Genomic DNA, 19681 nt, shown 5'->3' on the forward strand with positions numbered 1-19681 from the left:
TCTCCTGTTCCCCTCCTGGGTCCCCCGTCCGTCTCCCCCCCCTCGGCCTTTCCCTCCCCGTCCCGCTTCCCTCCGCAGCCCGAGCCCTCCCTGCTCCTCTCATCCCTGTGTCCCTCCTCTCTGTCCCTTCTCCCCTGGCTGTTTCCCGCTGTTCCTTCCCATCCGCCCCCCATCCCTATACACACCCTACCCTACCCTCTTCTATTCCTTTCTTCTCCTGCTCCTGCTTCTACCCTTCCTTCCCCCCAACCCTGGGCCCCCCCCATTCCCTCTCCCTGCTCCCATTCCCCTCATTCAATCCTCCCCTCCTTCCTCCACCCTCCCATTCCCTTCCCACCACACTGTCCCTGTTCCCTCTCCCTGCTCCCGTTCCCCCCCCCCCCCCCCAATTCCGCCTCCCCTCCTTCCTCCACCTCCCCTCCTTCCCCCCCCCAGCCCCTTCCCCTGTCCCCGCTGCCCCGCACACCCCGGCGCCCCCCGCCCTCGGTCCTTGGTCACCCACCCCGACCGCCCCGTCTGCCCCCCATTCCCATCCTCCGTGCCCGCTTTTCCTCTTTCCCCCGCCCCGCGGGGTTCGGGACGCCGCATAATAAAGGCCGGAGAGCCGAGCGGCTGGACCCGGCCGGGCGCGGGGCCGCCGTGCCAGCCCTGGAGCCCCAAATCCCGGCGCTCCCGGTGCCCCCGTCCCGCGGAGGCCCCGCAGCCCTGAGCGCGGAGCAGCGCCCGGCTCCCCGTTCCCGTGCGCGCACAGCCCCGGGGCTGCTGCCCGCGCACCCCTGCGGAACGAGCGGGGCTGGGGCGCGGGAGGAGCCGCTCGGCGGGGCCGGGCACGGTTCCGCTCGGGCTGTTTCTCATTCACCTGCCAGATGGGATGCTCCCCCTCTCCCTTGCTTTGCAACTCCAAAAAGCTCTGCAATGGCAAAACCTCTTTTATTAAAACTCGGTTGCGGCTTTTCCCTTTGCTTCCAGGTCACAGGATATACTGGGATTGAGAGGGTTCCTGAAATCCGACTCTCGAGGACACGGCCCGTGGGAGAATTGAACTCACAACCTTGGCACTACCTGGACTGTGCTCCGACTGACTGAGCCCTCTGCATCTCAGGTATGAAACTCCCAAGGATGGGAATCATTGGCTCCAGCAAGGAAACTGCAGCTCCTTCTATTCTGCTAAAGCAGCTTTACACACCAGCCCCTGCCACGGCTGTAGGGTAGAACTGGCTGGCAGCTGGCATGACAGCACCGCATCTTCCCATCCCCTGATTTTCCTGCCCTTTCCAGGATTTACCCAGCAGCTGTAGATTTGCTCTTGCCATGTCTCTTTGTAGGGAGAAGTGAGCAGGACAGGTTCTGAGGCTTCCCTTGCTGCGTGGCCTGAGTTCTTCTGGAGAGTGGCAGGTGGCATTTCCTGCAGGTGAGTGTTGCCCAAATGAAGCAGCTGCTGAAACTGGGGTTGGTTTTGTGGCCCAGAGCTGCACAGAGGCCTCAGTGCCTCCCTCTCAGTGCCAGCAATGCTCCTTGATGTTTCTGTGTGTCCCAGCTGCGAGGGGCAGGACGAGGCCAGGAGTCCCCGAAAGGCATCCAGCACCTCTTGTCCTTGGGCCCTCGGGGCAGGGGCTGTGCCTGCAGCGTCCTGCCCGTGCCGAGCACACGGCCCGGGATGGGCGCTGGGTGCCCGGCCGGCGCTGGCACGGACACGGCTCAAGGGCTGCCCGTGGCTCCCGGGCCAGGGGCTGCTCTGAGCAGGCTCCTGGAGATGCTTCAGCCTGGATACAGGCCACTGACAGCCCAAAAGCAGCCCAAGGAGCAGCTGGCGTGTCCTGGTGATGGCGGCACGGGCTGCGTGCAGAGGGGCTCAGACAGCAATTCCTGGTTCCAGCCTCCCAGAGCTCCCAGGCAGCTGCCAGGTATGTCCTGTCCACCCCAATTGCCTTCCCTTCCCTTCCCTTCCCTTCCCTTCCCTTCCCTTCCCTTCCCTTCCCTTCCCTTCCCTTCCCTTCCCTTCCCTTCCCTTCCCTTCCCTTCCCTTCCCTTCCCTTCCCGCCTGAGGCCTCGTTCAGCAGCAGCAGCACTGAAGCCAAGGCAGTCTTCCCTCACAGCTATTAAATGCCAACCGACAGCCTGCAGAGATGCCTTCAAATCAAAGGTTCAGGTGGGATGAAGTTTTGTTTGGACGAAGGTGGGAGTTTCCAGGGAGCCAGCTGGAAGTGCAGAAGGGATGGAAAGCTTTCCCAGGTGGGTCCCACTGGAGGTGTGCTGAAGGCAGGGATGTGCACCCTTTGCTGAGGGAAAAGAACTTGCAGAGGCTCTGAAAGGAGCTGAGCTGCTGCAGGGAGAGATGTCCTCCCGTGGGCACGGGGAGCTGCCTTGGCACGGGACGGGAGCGCCCCCGGCCCTGCCTTCTCCTGCTTGAAAATATCACCTGGAGCCCCGGCTCAGGGGGGCTAAATCAGCTGACTCCAGGCAGCTCTGTCAGCTGCCCCCAGGGACATGGGTGGGGCTGGGGGATGAGGGCTTTAATAGCCAGTTGTTTGGAGCAGATGCCTGTCCCTGTCCCGATGCTGCTGAGCTTCCTTGGACGCTCTGCCCGTTCCTGGCACAGCTGGCGTTCAAGGGGCAGCTCTGCACGGGAATATCCACCCTCCAGGAGGCACTGTGAGGTTATGACATTACATATGAGCATTACTGTAGCCAGCCCAGAGCCGGAGGTTTGTTTTAGAAAGAAAATTCTTGGACTCTGCAAAAGTGAAAGCTCAGTTTCTACAAAAACCATCTGGTTGTGGCATTGCACGCTCCAGACACTCTTCTCTCCTTGCCTGAGCAAAAGGTTTTATCTCCTGTACTAAATCAGGAGAAGCACAAAGACAGAATTCCACATTCACCAAGCATTAAATAAGGGCTTCAAAAGAAAAATCAGGGCAGCAGTAACTCTTAAGAGCACTTGCTTCAACAGGCAAGCCTCAGAACAGCTGTTCACCTTTAGTGCTGCAGAGGTACTTCCAAGACAGTCACTAGAGGTCAGACATCTAGGTCTTATCGCCTTTATTTGTGGTGTGAAGATTGCCAGCCCTTAAGGCCAGCAGGGCCTCCTGCATCAGGCAGGGCTCAGTGGTGCCTTTACCTGCGGAAGGTCGGCTGAATCCATACAGGTCTCTGTACTGCAAATGCACGTGAACCAGTGGAAGAAAGCTCTCCATGTGCTTCCTCAGGTACTTCCCAGTGGCACTGCTCAGACACCAGAGCTCCAACTGCAGCAGGTGAGTCCTGGAGTGCTGGATCAGCATGGCCACAATGGCCAGGGAGGTGAGTGAGCACTGGGCAAGGCAGTGAGCCTGCACCTCAACACCACCTGTGAGAGCAAGGACTGGCTCACTCTGGAGAGCCTGAAGGAAAACTCGCTCCAAATCTCTTCTGGCCGATGCTGACATCAATTTCCCCAAAGCCTTAATGTGCTCTGTGGACAGCAGAAGTTCTCCTTGCTGGGGCTGTCTTTGGTGGCTGTCTGTAAAGAGCTGCACCAAAGTTTGTCCATAGAAGCTTAACTGCTTCCCTATTTTAGGGGATTTTTTCAGATTTCTGAGAAGCCAAGCCCATCTCAGGAAGTTGCAGCATGGTTAAAGTGATCTCCTTCAGCTGAGCTGCAGTCATGTACATGTGCAGCTCCTCCAGAGCCTGCAGCTGGTGAGACTTCCTGGGATAGACCTGGCTTTGGTCCTTCCCCCCAGTCTGCAGCTCTTCCAGGACACTTTTGGTGATGGCTTTGAAATACTTGGACAAGACGTGTCTGTGATCTCTCGTTTTCAGCAGCTGGAGCACCCCAGAATGGAGGTGAGCTGACAGGAGCTTCACAGTGACAGGGTTCAGACCAGGCTGAGGAATAGAGCGCAGCTCCAACGCCAGGAACCAGCTCTCCAGTGCAGGATGTCTGAAAATCAAGGTGAGTGCATCCTCCAGGGTCTGTAACAAACAGAGGTAACAGCATGACTGAATGGATAATCACAGTGCAGGGTAAAAAATAAACTCATTCATCTGCCTATTTTCCACATTTTATCAGTTACAATTATTGAACATGAAACTGTCTACTAGCTGACCAGAGGATAAAAAATATTAATGAATTACAAGCACATAAATATCATTCTCTCAACATTTATGCTGTGGGATTTATGCTGTTATACTGAACACTCTGGACGTGTCTAAGCTCGTCTGCAGAGAAGAACTGAGTATTCTGGGGTTCATCAACACACTCTAATCTCCACAAATTCACAGAACAGATGAAAGGAGAAAAAATTCCCTCCTCAGGTACATAATTTTCAATAAGGCTTTACACAGGGCTGAGGGGATGCATTTTTTCCTGAAAAGGTGATCTGATTTGAGACTTCTCCTGACCGTGTTCCAGCTCAGGGGTGGGACTGTGGGTGATGCAGCTGGCTCACATCTCCAGACAGTAGTTTAGCAACCTCACGCTCTGCATTCCTAAGTTCCCCTCCAAGAGCTTGACAACAACTCTCTGATCAGCAAAACTATTCCCCAGAGAATCGGCCAAACCCAAGTTTACTAACATGTGCCTCTGTATGCAGGGATTTGGTACCTTGTCATTTGAAGACACTTCTGTCATCAGAGGCTCCTCATCCATGAAGAGATCCCATCAGCCTGATGCTCCTCCTGCTTCTGCTGCTGCTCCAGCTTTATTTCATTGTCCCGGCACAACAAGATGCTCAGCAGGTCCACACAGAGATCAACAAGCTGAGGACCCAAAGTTTTACCAAGCTATGAAAACAAAGACATGTTGGAAGTGAAGAAAAGAGGAGGATGGGAGCAGACAGGTAATTATACAGCAGGAATAGGAGTTAACTAAGAACTACTTAGATTACAACCTCTTCTGGGAGAAGGAACCACCTCCCTTAATAGAACCTGATTCTAAGAGAAGTCTCAGGTTGCCAAATAAATAGTGATAGAATTTCATTTACACATCTATATATATTCATTTATACATTATATATATGACATTTGGAGGTACACAGGCCAGTGAATTTTACTCTCTGCAAAGGCTTCCTGGGGAGACCCAGGAGCTGGATTAAAATCTCGAGGTTATTTGCACTCACACTGATCAGCAAGGTAACCCATGCAAAGTAAATCCAAAGCAAATCCTCAATAATAAGAACTGGCATTTGTTTACAAATTACGTGCAGTTTTGTACGGTGCTGTGCAGCCTCAGAGACAAGCACAGAAAAAAGAGCTACAGAACTGGAACCTAAGTTTGAACAGCTAAGTCATTTGTACCTTCTACATGAAAATAAATCAAACATAACCACAATATTATTACAATATTGCTCTTACCCTGCTGAAGTTCTCCACTGTGGATTTCAGGTATAACAGCACATGCTTTACTCCCAACAAAAGCTGGTCAGGTGGGAGCCAGGAAGCCAATTTTGTCTGAACACCACCTTCCAGTAGGGTATTGCTTCCTCTCTCATAGGCTCTCTTTAGCAAAGTGGTAAATGCAGAATCCAGGGGCACAGCAGGTTCTTTGCTCACCTCCTCGTGATTTTTAAACTGTTTAAAGTGAAAAAAAAAAAATCATAAGAGAAAAACAGTGATGAATATGAAACAAAAATCTCCTCAGCTCCCCATGTTTTGAGATGAGCTCTGAGCTGAACTCAGGTGGAGTGTAGTAGTGTTCACTGCTGGCCTTGGAGAAAAACTCACCAAACCCAGCCCAGGGGGCCTGTGATCCCCAACCCAGCCAGAGGCAACTGCAGGCACTCTGAACTGACACATATAATCTGCACAAGGGAAAAAAAAGGATGCAAAGTAGCCACCTACTCATTAGAACTGATTACCTCTTCTAGATATAGAAAGCCATCCACCCAAGTTTTCTTCTTTTGGCACACTCTGTCACAAATTATAACTGTGTTTGACAATGATCAAATGAGTGTTGATGCCTTTTTTTCTTTCTTTTTTTTTTTTTTTTTTCCTCTGAAATCTCACCTAGGTGCTTTATCTTTATTAAAAAGGAAAGGGCTGTTTGTTCTAATTGTACTAGAAATAAATCAGGTGGTTGAAGAAATAAGTCAGGTGGTTGCACACCTTGTCTGGCTGTGGTGTCTCCCTTCAGCTCTAGGAATCACGCTTATCAAGGTGTCCTGTTTGCAACACAAGCAGAAAAAGGTACCAAAATTCATCTTGGAACTCATATTTATAGAAAGTGGCTAGATTATTTTTTTAAAGAATCAAAAGATAAAATAACCCAAGTATATTTTTTTTTCTGTAACTTTTTCTCCCTGCACACAATATAGCTGCACCTCAGAGCAGCTCCACATTGCTTTCTCTGTACAGAACTGATGACACTTAGATTGTCTTCTCTAGCAGCTCCTATGACAATTAAAGCTGAATTTGTTTCCTGGCCTACACAAAAACAAAACAAAACAAAACAAAAAAAAAAAAACCAACCAAAAGAAACAACAACACACCAAACAAACAAAACAACAACAAAACAAACAAACACAAGCAACACAAAAATCCCCAAACATCCTCAAAAAAACCCCCAAAAAATCCCAAAACGATACCCAAAAATATTCCCCAAAATCCCTCAAAAACCCAAAAATAATTCCCCTAAAGAATCCCCAAAAATTACCAAAAATATCCATCCAAAAAACACCCAAAACCATGTGGAAGTGGCGGCCAAATGTAAGGAAAAAACAAAAAAAAAACCCAAAAAAACCCCCAAAAATACCCAAGAAAAAATTCCTAAAAAATCCCCCCAAAAATTCCCAAAAACCCCCAAAAAATCCCAAATAATCCTGAAAAAAAAAAAAAAAAAAAAAAATCCCTACAAAAATTCCCCAAAAATCCACAAAAAATTCCCCAAAAATATCCCCCCCAAAAAAAAGAAAAAAAAAAAAAACCAAAAATCCCCAAAAAAATCCCAAAAAAATCCCAAACATTACCAAAAACCCCCAAAAATTCGCCAAAATTACCAAAAGTCTTCTCAGAAAACCCCCCAAAAATCATCTGGAGCTGGTGGCAAAAGGTAAGAAAAAAAACCCCAAAAAACCCCCAAAAATTCCCCAAAAATATCCCCAAAAATTGCAAAACAAAAAAAAAAAAAAAAAAAAACAAAAAATCCCCCCATAAAATCCCCCAACATTTTAAAAAATATCCCCCCAAAAATCAGCTGGAGCTGGCAGCCATAGGGGAGAAAGAACCCCAAAAAACTACCCAAAAACTCCAAAAAAATTCCCAAAAAAACCCCTAAAATTCCCAAAACCCCCCCTAGAAACACCCCAAAAAAACACCCAAAAAATCCCCATAACCAGGCAGCCAAAGATGAAAAAAACCCACAAAAACACCCCAAAAATATCACCAAAAATCCTTAAAAAATATCCCCAAAAATTCCCCAAAAAATCCACAAAAACTACCAAAAATATCCCAATAAAAATTCCCAAAGAAATTCCAAAAACCCCTCAAAAATCCCAGAAAATCCCCAAAAAAGTCCCAAAAAACCCCAAAAAACCCCAAAATATCCCAAATATCCCCAAAAATTCCCAAAAACCCGAAAAAAATTCCCTAAAATCCCAAAACGATTCCCAAAAAATTTCCCCCAAAGTACCCCAAAAATTTCCAAAAAAATCCCAAAAATTACCAAAACCCCCCACAAAATTACCAATAATCCTGAAAAAAATTTCCCAAAAAAATCCCCCAAAATTACCAAAAATATTCCCTCAAAAAACTCCAAAAATTAGCTGGACCAGGTGGCCAAAGTGAGAAAAATACCCCAAAAAACCAGCCAGAAACACCCCAAAAATATCCCCAAGAATTATTAAAAACGGCTCAAAATGATGCCCCTTTCACGCCACTGGTAGAAATGGCACAATACCAAAAAAACCTGTACCTGTTCCGTTTTCAGACTGAAGCAACAGGATATTCCTGGCTTCTAGTGCAGCAGGGAAGGGAAAGGTTTGGGTAATCCCGTCTTCATTTAAAGATTTCTTCATGAAAGCCATCACTGCCCTCGACCGGGACATCCACCACAGCCAGGGCACCTAAAATATGAAGAAAAAAATCTAAGCAGAGGATCCAGACTAGCAGGAAAAACAGCAGAGGTAGAATGCACCACTCCGAGAATACAAGGCATCTTTTTAATTGATCACAAACTCCCTGGCAGCGCCGGAGCGGCGGGTTCGGGAGGCGCCGGGGCCGGTTCCCCTCAGCGCGGGGAAATCCCCGCACCGCCCTCCCGCGCACGGCCGGCGGCACGGGAGCCCCGGCAGCAGCCCGGAGCAGCAGCGGCAGCGCCGCGCGGCCCCAGCGCCCGCCCCGATGCCGCCGGGTGCCCGAGCCCCACACTCCGCCCGCCGAGGGAGCGGCGGCACCGCCGGCACCCGAACCGGAAGCGCTGTCACGTTAGCGCCCGCACGTCAGCGGCCCGGGCTCCGCCCACGGCCCCGCACGTCATCGGGTCGGCCCCCCCCGCATCACAGCCGCGGGCCCGCCCCCCGCGTCACAGTGACGGCCACGCCCCCCGCGTCACTGCCGCGGCCCCGACCCTCCCGTCACAGCCGCGGCCCCGCCCCCCTTGTCACAGTGACGGCCACGCCCCCGGAGTCCCAGCCGCGGATCCGCCCCTCGCATCACAGTCAAGGCCCCGCCCCTCGCGGCACAGCGATGGCCATGTTAATGCCTGCCGATCGACTGCTCGGCGATCGACTAGCGACGCCTGCCGATCGATTGCTCGGCGATCGACTCGTGATGCCTGCCGATCGATCTCGGCGATCGATTAGCGATGCCTGCCGATCGACTGCTCGGCGATCGACTCGTGATGCCTGCCGATCGATCGCTCGGCGATCGACTAGCGATGCCTGCCGATCGATCGCTCGGCGATCGACTAGCGATGCCTGCCGATCGATCGCTCGGCGATCGACTAGCGATGCCTGCCGATCGATCGCTCGGCGATCGACTCGTGATGCCTGCCGATCGATTGCTCGGCGATCGACTCGTGATGCCTGCCGATCGATCTCTCTCGGCTCGATTGCTCAGGCCCAGAGCAATGCACCCTAAACCGATCCCCGCCCCTTGGGCTTTGGAACTGCCTGGGGTGTCACGTGGCCCCGTCCCCCGTTTTTAAAGGGGTTTTGGTTTTGTTTGGGGGGTTTTAAGGTTGCTTTAGGGTATTTTGATGGGATTTTTTAAAGTTTTTATTGGATTTTTAATTTTTTTTTTTAATTTTGGGGTTTTTTAGGGGGTTCTGGGGGTTTAGCCCAGCGCTGACCCTGTCCCTCTTCGTTCCATCCCCTGGGACGCTCCCCCGGCCCCGCCCCTGCCCCGCCCCAGCCCTGGCTGCGCACCGCCGCTAACGCCGCCTTGTGGGCACAGCGCGGTACTGCAGCCGCTGCCGAGCAGCTCCCCTCTCCCCTCCTCACCCGATTGCCGCTGCCAAAACCCAGCCTAAGGCTGAGCTCCCTATCCCCTCAATCTCTGCAAGGAATCGGATTTCTCAATCCGGCAGGGCAGCAATGCTGTTCTCCTCGCCGGAGATCCGGATTGCAGCGGCGCCCCCGCCTTCGCTGCCCGGATGGAGCGGGGAGCGGGGGGTGTGTGTGTGAATAGAGGGGAGGGTGACGCCGAGTTCGGGCTGCGAGAGCGGCCGCGGCTGCGAGCGTGGGAAGGGCGGCAGTGCTGCCGCCTTGTGGGCACAGCGCGGTACTGCAGCCGCCGCCGCTCCGGCGCCCTGGCAGCGCTGACGTCCTGTGGGCACAGCGCGGTGCTGCGCGCGTGCCCTTCCGATGATGGGAGCGAGCGCGTGCCGGGACGCTGCCCTGTAGGACTGCCGCCACGCTGCGGATGCCGCTTGCGGCAGGAGCCCGGCCGAGACAAGCATCCCCGCCCGTGCCTGCCGCCGCTCGAGCGTCGGCCGGAGCTCTTTTCGGCGTCGTTGCCGGATTCAGGCAGGCGAATTAGAAATTGAGATGGTGGGGGCGTTACGGGTACCACAACAAAGATGGCAGCCGGGCCGGAAGTGGCCTCTGCCAGTAGTAAAGATGGAAGCAGAGAAGGGCGGAAGTGACGTCTTGCCACTCTCAAGATGGCGGCTCGGCCGGTACGCGCCTGACCTTCTATATATGGCGGCAGAAAGGGCGGGAAAATGAAGGACCCCAGTGTGTTTGGGGGCTGCCTGCGCGCGACGCCGACAGCGATCGCCGCGGCGCGATTTTCTGCGGCGTTTCCGAGAGTGCGGACACGGGCTGTGGGCTCAGCGGCGCCGCGGGCGCGCGGAGTAGGGCAGGCGCCGACAGGCGGCTGCGGGCAGACGCCTTTCTCTGCTTCGGGGTCCTGTCCTGCCGGGGGCGGTACCGAAGGCGGTACCGGGGGCGGTACCAAGGGCGGAACCAGGGGCGGTACCAAGGGCGGCACCGACGGCGGTACCGGGCGGGGATCCAGGTGCGGGGCCGTGAGGTGATCCAGGGGCGGGGCCGGGCCCGGCACAGGTGCGGCGGGGTCTCGGTGCGGCTGCGCGGGGCGTGGCCGAGGTGATTGAACTCCAGGTAATTGGCTCGGCCGCCATTTGCCCGGGCTGAGCTCGCTGCGGACAGTGGCTGCGTTGGAGCTCCGCGCACAGGGACTGGTTGGATTTCTGCTTTCCCTCCTCTCAAACCCTCTACCCCTCCTTCCTCCTCCTCGTGTTCCCCTTCTTTTTCTCCCTTTCTTGCCTTTCTCTCTCCTCCTCAAACCGACCCTTTCCCCGCCCCTTTCGGCCTCTCCTCCTCTTTCTCTCTCTACCTTTCCTCCCTCCTCCCCGTGTTCCTTTTCTTTTCTTTCTCCCCCCGCCAACCTGTGCCCCCCATTCTCCCTCTCCTGTCCCTACCCCGCTCCCCTCTCCTGTTCCCCTCCTGGGTCCCCCGTCCCTCTCCCCCCCCCGGCCTTTCCCTCCCCGTCCCGCTTCCCTCCGCAGCCCGAGCCCTCCCTGCTCCTCTCATCCCTGTGTCCCTCCTTCTCCCCTGGCTGTTTCCCGCTGTTCCTTCCCATCCGCCCCCCATCCCTATACACACCCTACCCTACCCTGTTCTATTCCTTTCTTCTCCTGCTCCTGCTTCTACCCTTCCTTCCCCCCAACCCTGGGCCCCCCCATTCCCTCTCCCTGCTCCCATTCCCCTCATTCAATCCTCCCCTCCTTCCTCCACCCTCCCATTCCCTTCCCACCACACTTGTCCCTGTTCCCTCTCCCTGCTCCCGTTCCCCCCCCCCCCCCACAATTCCGCCTCCCCTCCTTCCTCCACTCTCCCATTCCCCCCCCCCAGCGCCCTTCCCCTGTCCCCGCTGCCCCGCACACCCCGGCGCCCCCCCGCCCTCGGTCCTTGGTCACCCACCCCGACCGCCCCGTCTGCCCCCCCATCCCATCCTCCGTGCCCGCTTTTCCTCTTTCCCCCGCCCCGCGGGGTTCGGGACGCCGCATAATAAAGGCCGGAGAGCCCGAGCGGCTGGAGCCGGCCGGGCGCGGGGGCCGCCGTGCCAGCCCTGGAGCCCCAAATCCCGGCGCTCCCGGTGCCCCCGTCCCGCGGAGGCCCCGCAGCCCTGAGCGCGGAGCAGCGCCCGGCTCCCCGTTCCCGTGCGCGCACAGCCCCGGGGCTGCTGCCCGCGCACCCCTGCGGAACGAGCGGGGCTGGGGCGCGGGAGGAGCCGCTCGGCGGGGCCGGGCACGGTTCCGCTCGGGCTGTTTCTCATTCACCTGCCAGATGGGATGCTCCCCCTCTCCCTTGCTTTGCAACTCCAAAAAGCTCTGCAATGGCAAAACCTCTTTTATTAAAACTCGGTTGCGGCTTTTCCCCTTTGCTTCCAGGTCACAGGATATACTGGGATTGAGAGGGTTCCTAAATCCGACTCTCGAGGACACGGCCCGTGGGAGAATTGAACTCACAACCTTGGCACTACCTGGACTGTGCTCCGACTGACTGAGCCCTCTGCATCTCAGGTATGAAACTCCCAAGGATGGGAATCATTGGCTCCAGCAAGGAAACTGCAGCTCCTTCTATTCTGCTAAAGCAGCTTTACACACCAGCCCCTGCCACGGCTGTAGGGTAGAACTGGCTGGCAGCTGGCATGACAGCACCGCATCTTCCCATCCCCTGATTTTCCTGCCCTTTCCAGGATTTACCCAGCAGCTGTAGATTTGCTCTTGCCATGTCTCTTTGTAGGGAGAAGTGAGCAGGACAGGTTCTGAGGCTTCCCTTGCTGTGTGGCCTGAGTTCTTCTGGAGAGTGGCAGGTGGCATTTCCTGCAGGTGAGTGTTGCCCAAATGAAGCAGCTGCTGAAACTGGGGTTGGTTTTGTGGCCCAGAGCTGCACAGAGGCCTCAGTGCCTCCCTCTCAGTGCCAGCAATGCTCCTTGATGTTTCTGTGTGTCCCAGCTGCGAGGGGCAGGACGAGGCCAGGAGTCCCCAAAAGGCATCCAGCACCTCTTGTCCTTGGGCCCTCGGGGCAGGGGCTGTGCCTGCAGCGTCCTGCCCGTGCCGAGCACACGGCCCGGGATGGGCGCTGGGGCCCGGCCGGCGCTGGCACGGACACGGCTCAAGGGCTGCCCGTGGCTCCCGGCCAGGGGCTGCTCTGAGCAGGCTCCTGGAGATGCCAGCCTGGATACAGGCCACTGACAGCCCAAAAGCAGCCCAAGGAGCAGCTGGCGTGTCCTGGTGATGGCGGCACGGGCTGTGTGCAGAGGGGCTCAGACAGCAATTCCTGGTTCCAGCCTCCCAGAGCTCCCAGGCAGCTGCCAGGTATGTCCTGTCCACCCCAATTCTTCCCTTCCCTTCCCTTCCCTTCCCTTCCCTTCCCTTCCCTTCCCTTCCCTTCCCCCTTCCCTTCCCTTCCCTTCCCTTCCCTTCCCTTCCCTTCCCTTCCCTCCCTTCCCTTCCTTCCCTTCCTTCCCTTCCCTCCCTTCCCTTCCCTCCCTTCCCCCGCCTGAGGCCTCGTTCAGCAGCAGCAGCACTGAAGCCAAGGCAGTCTTCCCTCACAGCTATTAAATGCCAACCGACAGCCTGCAGAGATGCCTTCAAATCAAAGGTTCAGGTGGGATGAAGTTTTGTTTGGACGAAGGTGGGAGTTTCCAGGGAGCCAGCTGGAAGTGCAGAAGGGATGGAAAGCTTTCCCAGGTGGGTCCCACTGGAGGTGTGCTGAAGGCAGGGATGTGCACCCTTTGCTGAGGGAAAAGAACTTGCTGAGGCTCTGAAAGGAGCTGAGCTGCTGCAGGGAGAGATGTCCTCCCGTGGGCACGGGGAGCTGCCTTGGCACGGGACGGGAGCGCCCCCGGCCCTGCCTTCTCCTGCTTGAAAATATCACCTGGAGCCCCGGCTCAGGGGGGCTAAATCAGCTGACTCCAGGCAGCTCTGTCAGCTGCCCCCAGGGACATGGGTGGGGCTGGGGGATGAGGGCTTTAGATAGCCAGTTGTTTGGAGCAGATGCCTGTCCCTGTCCCGATGCTGCTGAGCTTCCTTGGACGCTCTGCCCGTTCCTGGCACAGCTGGCGTTCAAGGGGCAGCTCTGCACGGGAATATCCACCCTCCAGGAGGCACTGTGAGGTTATGACATTACATATGAGCATTACTGTAGCCAGCCCAGAGCCGGAGGTTTGTTTTAGAAAGAAAATTCTTGGACTCTGCAAAAGTGAAAGCTCAGTTTCTACAAAAACCATCTGGTTGTGGCATTGCACGCTCCAGACACTCTTCTCTCCTTGCCTGAGCAAAAGGTTTTATCTCCTGTACTAAATCAGGAGAAGCACAAAGACAGAATTCCACATTCACCAAGCATTAAATAAGGGCTTCAAAAGAAAAATCAGGGCAGCAGTAACTCTTAAGAGCACTTGGCTTCAGTCTTAACAGGCAAGCCTCAGAACAGCTGTTCACCTTTAGTGCTGCAGAGGTACTTCCAAGACAGTCACTAGAGGTCAGACATCTAGGTCTTATCGCCTTTATTTGTGGTGTGAAGATTGCCAGCCCTTAAGGCCAGCAGGGCCTCCTGCATCAGGCAGGGCTCAGTGGTGCCTTTACCTGCGGAAGGTCGGCTGAATCCATACAGGTCTCTGTACTGCAAATGCACGTGAACCAGTGGAAGAAAGCTCTCCATGTGCTTCCTCAGGTACTTCCCAGTGGCACTGCTCAGACACCAGAGCTCCAACTGCAGCAGGTGAGTCCTGGAGTGCTGGATCAGCATGGCCACAATGGCCAGGGAGGTGAGTGAGCACTGGGCAAGGCAGTGAGCCTGCACCTCAACACCACCTGTGAGAGCAAGGACTGGCTCACTCTGGAGAGCCTGAAGGAAAACTCGCTCCAAATCTCTTCTGGCCGATGCTGACATCAATTTCCCCAAAGCCTTAATGTGCTCTGTGGACAGCAGAAGTTCTCCTTGCTGGGGCTGTCTTTGGTGGCTGTCTGTAAAGAGCTGCACCAAAGTTTGTCCATAGAAGCTTAACTGCTTCCCTATTTTAGGGGATTTTTTCAGATTTCTGAGAAGCCAAGCCCATCTCAGGAAGTTGCAGCATGGTTAAAGTGATCTCCTTCAGCTGAGCTGCAGTCATGTACATGTGCAGCTCCTCCAGAGCCTGCAGCTGGTGAGACTTCCTGGGATAGACCTGGCTTTGGTCCTTCCCCCCAGTCTGCAGCTCTTCCAGGACACTTTTGGTGATGGCTTTGAAATACTTGGACAAGACGTGTCTGTGATCTCTCGTTTTCAGCAGCTGGAGCACCCCAGAATGGAGGTGAGCTGACAGGAGCTTCACAGTGACAGGGTTCAGACCAGGCTGAGGAATAGAGCGCAGCTCCAACGCCAGGAACCAGCTCTCCAGTGCAGGATGTCTGAAAATCAAGGTGAGTGCATCCTCCAGGGTCTGTAACAAACAGAGGTAACAGCATGACTGAATGGATAATCACAGTGCAGGGTAAAAAATAAACTCATTCATCTGCCTATTTTCCACATTTTATCAGTTACAATTATTGAACATGAAACTGTCTACTAGCTGACCAGAGGATAAAAAATATTAATGAATTACAAGCACATAAATATCATTCTCTCAACATTTATGCTGTGGGATTTATGCTGTTATACTGAACACTCTGGACGTGTCTAAGCTCGTCTGCAGAGAAGAACTGAGTATTCTGGGGTTCATCAACACACTCTAATCTCCACAAATTCACAGAACAGATGAAAGGAGAAAAAATTCCCTCCTCAGGTACATAATTTTCAATAAGGCTTTACACAGGGCTGAGGGGATGCATTTTTTCCTGAAAAGGTGATCTGATTTGAGACTTCTCCTGACCGTGTTCCAGCTCAGGGGTGGGACTGTGGGTGATGCAGCTGGCTCACATCTCCAGACAGTAGTTTAGCAACCTCACGCTCTGCATTCCTAAGTTCCCCTCCAAGAGCTTGACAACAACTCTCTGATCAGCAAAACTATTCCCCAGAGAATCGGCCAAACCCAAGTTTACTAACATGTGCCTCTGTATGCAGGGATTTGGTACCTTGTCATTTGAAGACACTTCTGTCATCAGAGGCTCCTCATCCATGAAGAGATCCCATCAGCCTGATGCTCCTCCTGCTTCTGCTGCTGCTCCAGCTTTATTTCATTGTCCCGGCACAACAAGATGCTCAGCAGGTCCACACAGAGATCAACAAGCTGAGGACCCAAAGTTTTACCAAGCTATGAAAACAAAGACATGTTGGAAGTGAAGAAAAGAGGAGGATGGGAGCAGACAGGTAATTATACAGCAGGAATAGGAGTTAACTAAGAACTACTTAGATTACAACCTCTTCTGGGAGAAGGAACCACCTCCCTTAATAGAAACCTGATTCTAAGAGAAGTCTCAGGTTGCCAAATAAATAGTGATAGAATTTCATTTACACATCTATATATTTCATTTATACATTATATATATGACATTTGGAGGTACACAGGCCAGTGAATTTTACTCTCTGCAAAGGCTTCCTGGGGAGACCCAGGAGCTGGATTAAAATCTCGAGGTTATTTGCACTCACACTGATCAGCAAGGTAACCCATGCAAAGTAAATCCAAAGCAAATCCTCAATAATAAGAACTGGCATTTGTTTACAAATTACGTGCAGTTTTGTACGGTGCTGTGCAGCCTCAGAGACAAGCACAGAAAAAAGAGCTACAGAACTGGAACCTAAGTTTGAACAGCTAAGTCATTTGTACCTTCTACATGAAAATAAATCAAACATAACCACAATATTATTACAATATTGCTCTTACCCTGCTGAAGTTCTCCACTGTGGATTTCAGGTATAACAGCACATGCTTTACTCCCAACAAAAGCTGGTCAGGTGGGAGCCAGGAAGCCAATTTTGTCTGAACACCACCTTCCAGTAGGGTATTGCTTCCTCTCTCATAGGCTCTCTTTAGCAAAGTGGTAAATGCAGAATCCAGGGGCACAGCAGGTTCTTTGCTCACCTCCTCGTGATTTTTAAACTGTTTAAAGTGAAAAAAAAAAAATCATAAGAGAAAAACAGTGATGAATATGAAACAAAAATCTCCTCAGCTCCCCATGTTTTGAGATGAGCTCTGAGCTGAACTCAGGTGGAGTGTAGTAGTGTTCACTGCTGGCCTTGGAGAAAAACTCACCAAACCCAGCCCAGGGGGCCTGTGATCCCCAACCCAGCCAGAGGCAACTGCAGGCACTCTGAACTGACACATATAATCTGCACAAGGGAAAAAAAAGGATGCAAAGTAGCCACCTACTCATTAGAACTGATTACCTCTTCTAGATATAGAAAGCCATCCACCCAAGTTTTCTTCTTTTGGCACACTCTGTCACAAATTATAACTGTGTTTGACAATGATCAAATGAGTGTTGATGCCTTTTTTTCTTTCTTTTTTTTTTTTTTTTTCCTCTGAAATCTCACCTAGGTGCTTTATCTTTATTAAAAAGGAAAGGGCTGTTTGTTCTAATTGTACTAGAAATAAATCAGGTGGTTGAAGAAATAAGTCAGGTGGTTGCACACCTTGTCTGGCTGTGGTGTCTCCCTTCAGCTCTAGGAATCACGCTTATCAAGGTGTCCTGTTTGCAACACAAGCAGAAAAAGGTACCAAAATTCATCTTGGAACTCATATTTATAGAAAGTGGCTAGATTATTTTTTTAAAGAATCAAAAGATAAAATAACCCAAGTATAATTTTTTTTCTGTAACTTTTTCTCCCTGCACACAATATAGCTGCACCTCAGAGCAGCTCCACATTGCTTTCTCTGTACAGAACTGATGACACTTAGATTGTCTTCTCTAGCAGCTCCTATGACAATTAAAGCTGAATTTGTTTCCTGGCCTACACAAAAACAAAACAAAACAAAACAAAAAAAAACAAAAAAAAACCAACCAAAAGAAACAACAACACACCAAACAAACAAAACAACAACAAAACAAACAAACACAAGCAACACAAAAATCCCCAAACATCCTCAAAAAAACCCCCAAAAAATCCCAAAAATATTCCCCAAAATCCCCCAAAAACCCAAAAATAATTCCCCTAAAGAATCCCCAAAATTACCAAAAATATCCATCCAAAAAACACCCAAAACCATGTGGAAGTGGCGGCCAAATGTAAGGAAAAAACAAAAAAAAAACCCAAAAAAACCCCCAAAAATACCCAAGAAAAAATTCCTAAAAAATCGCCAAAAATTAAAAATAAAAAAAATCCCAAAGAAAATCCCCCCAAAAATTCCCAAAAACCCCCAAAAAATCCCAAATAATCCTGCAAAAAAAAAAAAAAAATCCTCAAAAAAATCCCTACAAAAATTCCCCAAAAATCCACAAAAAATTCCCCAAAAATATCCCCACCCAAAAAAAAGAGAAAAAAAATTCCCCAAAAAAATCCAAAAATCCCCAAAAAAATCCCAAAAAAATCCCAAACATTACCAAAAACCCCCAAAAATTCGCCAAAATTACCAAAAGTCTTCTCAGAAAACCCCCCAAAAATCATCTGGAGCTGGTGGCAAAAGGTAAGAAAAAAAAACCCCCAAAAAACCCCCAAAAATTCCCCAAAAATATCCCCAAAAATTGCAAAACTCAAAAAAAAAAAAAAAAAAAATCCCCCCATAAAATCCCCCAACATTTTAAAAAATCCCCCCAAAAATCAGCTGGAGCTGGCAGCCATAGGGGAGAAAGAACCCCAAAAAACTACCCAAAAACTCCAAAAAAATTCCCAAAAAAACCCCTAAAATTCCCAAAACCCCCCACTAGAAACACCCAAAAAAAACACCCAAAAAATCCCCATAACCAGGCAGCCAAAGATGAAAAAAACCCACAAAAACACCCCAAAAATATCACCAAAAATCCTTAAAAAATATCCCCAAAAATTCCCCAAAAAATCCACAAAAACTACCAAAAATATCCCAATAAAAATTCCCAAAGAAATTCCAAAAACCCCTCAAAAATCCCAGAAAATCCCCAAAAAAGTCCCAAAAAACCCCAAAAAATCCCAAAAAACCCCAAAAAAGTCCCAAAAAACCCCAAAAAATATCCCCATAAATATCCCCCAAAAATTCCCAAAAACCCGAAAAAAATTCCCTAAAATCCCAAAACGATTCCCAAAAAATTTCCCCCAAAGTACCCCAAAAATTTCCAAAAAAATCCCAAAAATTACCAAAACCCCCCACAAAATTACCAATAATCCTGAAAAAAATTTCCCAAAAAAATCCCCCAAAATTACCAAAAATATTCCCTCAAAAAACTCCAAAAATTAGCTGGACCAGGTGGCCAAAGTGAGAAAAATACCCCAAAAAACCAGCCAGAAACACCCCAAAAATATCCCCAAGAATTATTAAAAACGGCTCAAAATGATGCCCCTTTCACGCCACTGGTAGAAATGGCACAATACCAAAAAAACCTGTACCTGTTCCGTTTTCAGACTGAAGCAACAGGATATTCCTGGCTTCTAGTGCAGCAGGGAAGGGAAAGGTTTGGGTAATCCCGTCTTCATTTAAAGATTTCTTCATGAAAGCCATCACTGCCCTCGACCGGGACATCCACCACAGCCAGGGCATCTAAAATAGAAAAAAAAATCTAAGCAGAGGATCCAGACTAGCAGGAAAAACAGCAGAGGTAGAATGCACCACTCCGAGAATACAAGGCATCTTTTTAATTGATCACAAACTCCCTGGCAGCGCCGGAGCGGCGGGTTCGGGAGGCGCCGGGGCCGGTTCCCCTCAGCGCGGGGAAATCCCCGCACCGCCCTCCCGCGCACGGCCGGCGGCACGGGAGCCCCGGCAGCAGCCCGGAGCAGCAGCGGCAGCGCCGCGCGGCCCCAGCGCCCGCCCCGATGCCGCCGGGTGCCCGAGCCCCACACTCCGCCCGCCGAGGGAGCGGCGGCACCGCCGGCACCCGAACCGGAAGCGCTGTCACGTTAGCGCCCGCACGTCAGCGGCCCGGGCTCCGCCCACGGCCCCGCACGTCATCGGGTCGGCCCCCCCCGCATCACAGCCGCGGGCCCGCCCCCCGTCACAGTGACGGCCACGCCCCCCGCGTCACTGCCGCGGCCCCGACCCTCCCGTCACAGCCACGGCCCCCCCCCTTGTCACAGTGACGGCCACGCCCCCGGAGTCCCAGCCGCGGATCCGCCCCTCGCATCACAGTCAAGGCCCCGCCCCTCGCGGCACAGCGATGGCCATGTTAATGCCTGCCGATCGACTGCTCGGC

The 19681-nt window shown here is 52.0% G+C and overlaps 1 protein-coding gene and 3 long non-coding RNA genes across 8 annotated transcripts; 2 read left to right on the forward strand and 2 right to left on the reverse strand.

Moving 5' to 3' along the window:
• Positions 1-3552: 3552 nt before the first annotated feature.
• Positions 3553-8408, reverse strand: LOC130265880 (nucleolar pre-ribosomal-associated protein 1-like). 3 transcript variants are annotated; one of them, XR_008842697.1, is made up of 4 exons: positions 7889-8408; positions 5335-5550; positions 4586-4764; positions 3868-3954 (listed from the first exon to the last, which is right to left on the reverse strand). XR_008842697.1 is itself a non-coding variant. In XM_056515199.1 (2 exons), the coding sequence occupies exons 1-2, from the start codon at positions 4628-4630 to the stop codon at positions 3553-3555; spliced, it is 447 nt and encodes a 148-aa protein (XP_056371174.1). In that variant the 5' UTR covers positions 4631-4675. The 3 variants fall into 3 exon arrangements, 1 of the variants encoding a protein (XP_056371174.1); XR_008842698.1 differs by lacking the exon at positions 7889-8408 and adding an exon at positions 5986-6063; XM_056515199.1 differs by lacking the exons at positions 5335-5550; positions 7889-8408 and having other exon boundaries at positions 3553-3954; positions 4586-4675.
• Positions 3845-6072, forward strand: LOC130265882 (uncharacterized). Its single transcript, XR_008842701.1, has 3 exons — positions 3845-3934; positions 4575-4820; positions 5990-6072. It is a non-coding gene; the product is annotated as an uncharacterized LOC130265882 (long non-coding RNA).
• Positions 8409-12688: 4280 nt separating the features above from the next.
• LOC130265881 (uncharacterized) lies at positions 12689-15871 on the forward strand. 2 transcript variants are annotated; one of them, XR_008842699.1, is made up of 4 exons: positions 12689-12760; positions 13000-13135; positions 14118-14845; positions 15486-15871. It is a non-coding gene; the product is annotated as an uncharacterized LOC130265881 (long non-coding RNA). The 2 variants fall into 2 exon arrangements; XR_008842700.1 differs by having other exon boundaries at positions 12746-12760; positions 13021-13135.
• Positions 14779-19035, reverse strand: LOC130265883 (uncharacterized). 2 transcript variants are annotated; one of them, XR_008842702.1, is made up of 4 exons: positions 18879-19035; positions 16896-17050; positions 15497-16461; positions 14779-14865 (listed from the first exon to the last, which is right to left on the reverse strand). It is a non-coding gene; the product is annotated as an uncharacterized LOC130265883 (long non-coding RNA). The 2 variants fall into 2 exon arrangements; XR_008842703.1 differs by lacking the exon at positions 18879-19035 and having other exon boundaries at positions 16995-17076.
• Positions 19036-19681: the final 646 nt, after the last annotated feature.

Source organism: Oenanthe melanoleuca, linkage group LGE22, assembly GCF_029582105.1.
Source record: "Oenanthe melanoleuca isolate GR-GAL-2019-014 linkage group LGE22, OMel1.0, whole genome shotgun sequence".
Taxonomy (NCBI): Eukaryota; Metazoa; Chordata; class Aves; order Passeriformes; family Muscicapidae; genus Oenanthe; species Oenanthe melanoleuca.

Coding starts and splice junctions, on each gene's coding strand:
- LOC130265880 (XM_056515199.1), bottom strand. CDS start 4,630: ATGGATGAGGAGCCTCTGATGACAGAAGTGTCTTCAAATGACAAG. Junction 3,955..4,585: donor AAGTGTCTTCAAATGACAAG/GTACCAAATCCC, acceptor TGTTTGTTACAG/ACCCTGGAGGATGCACTCAC.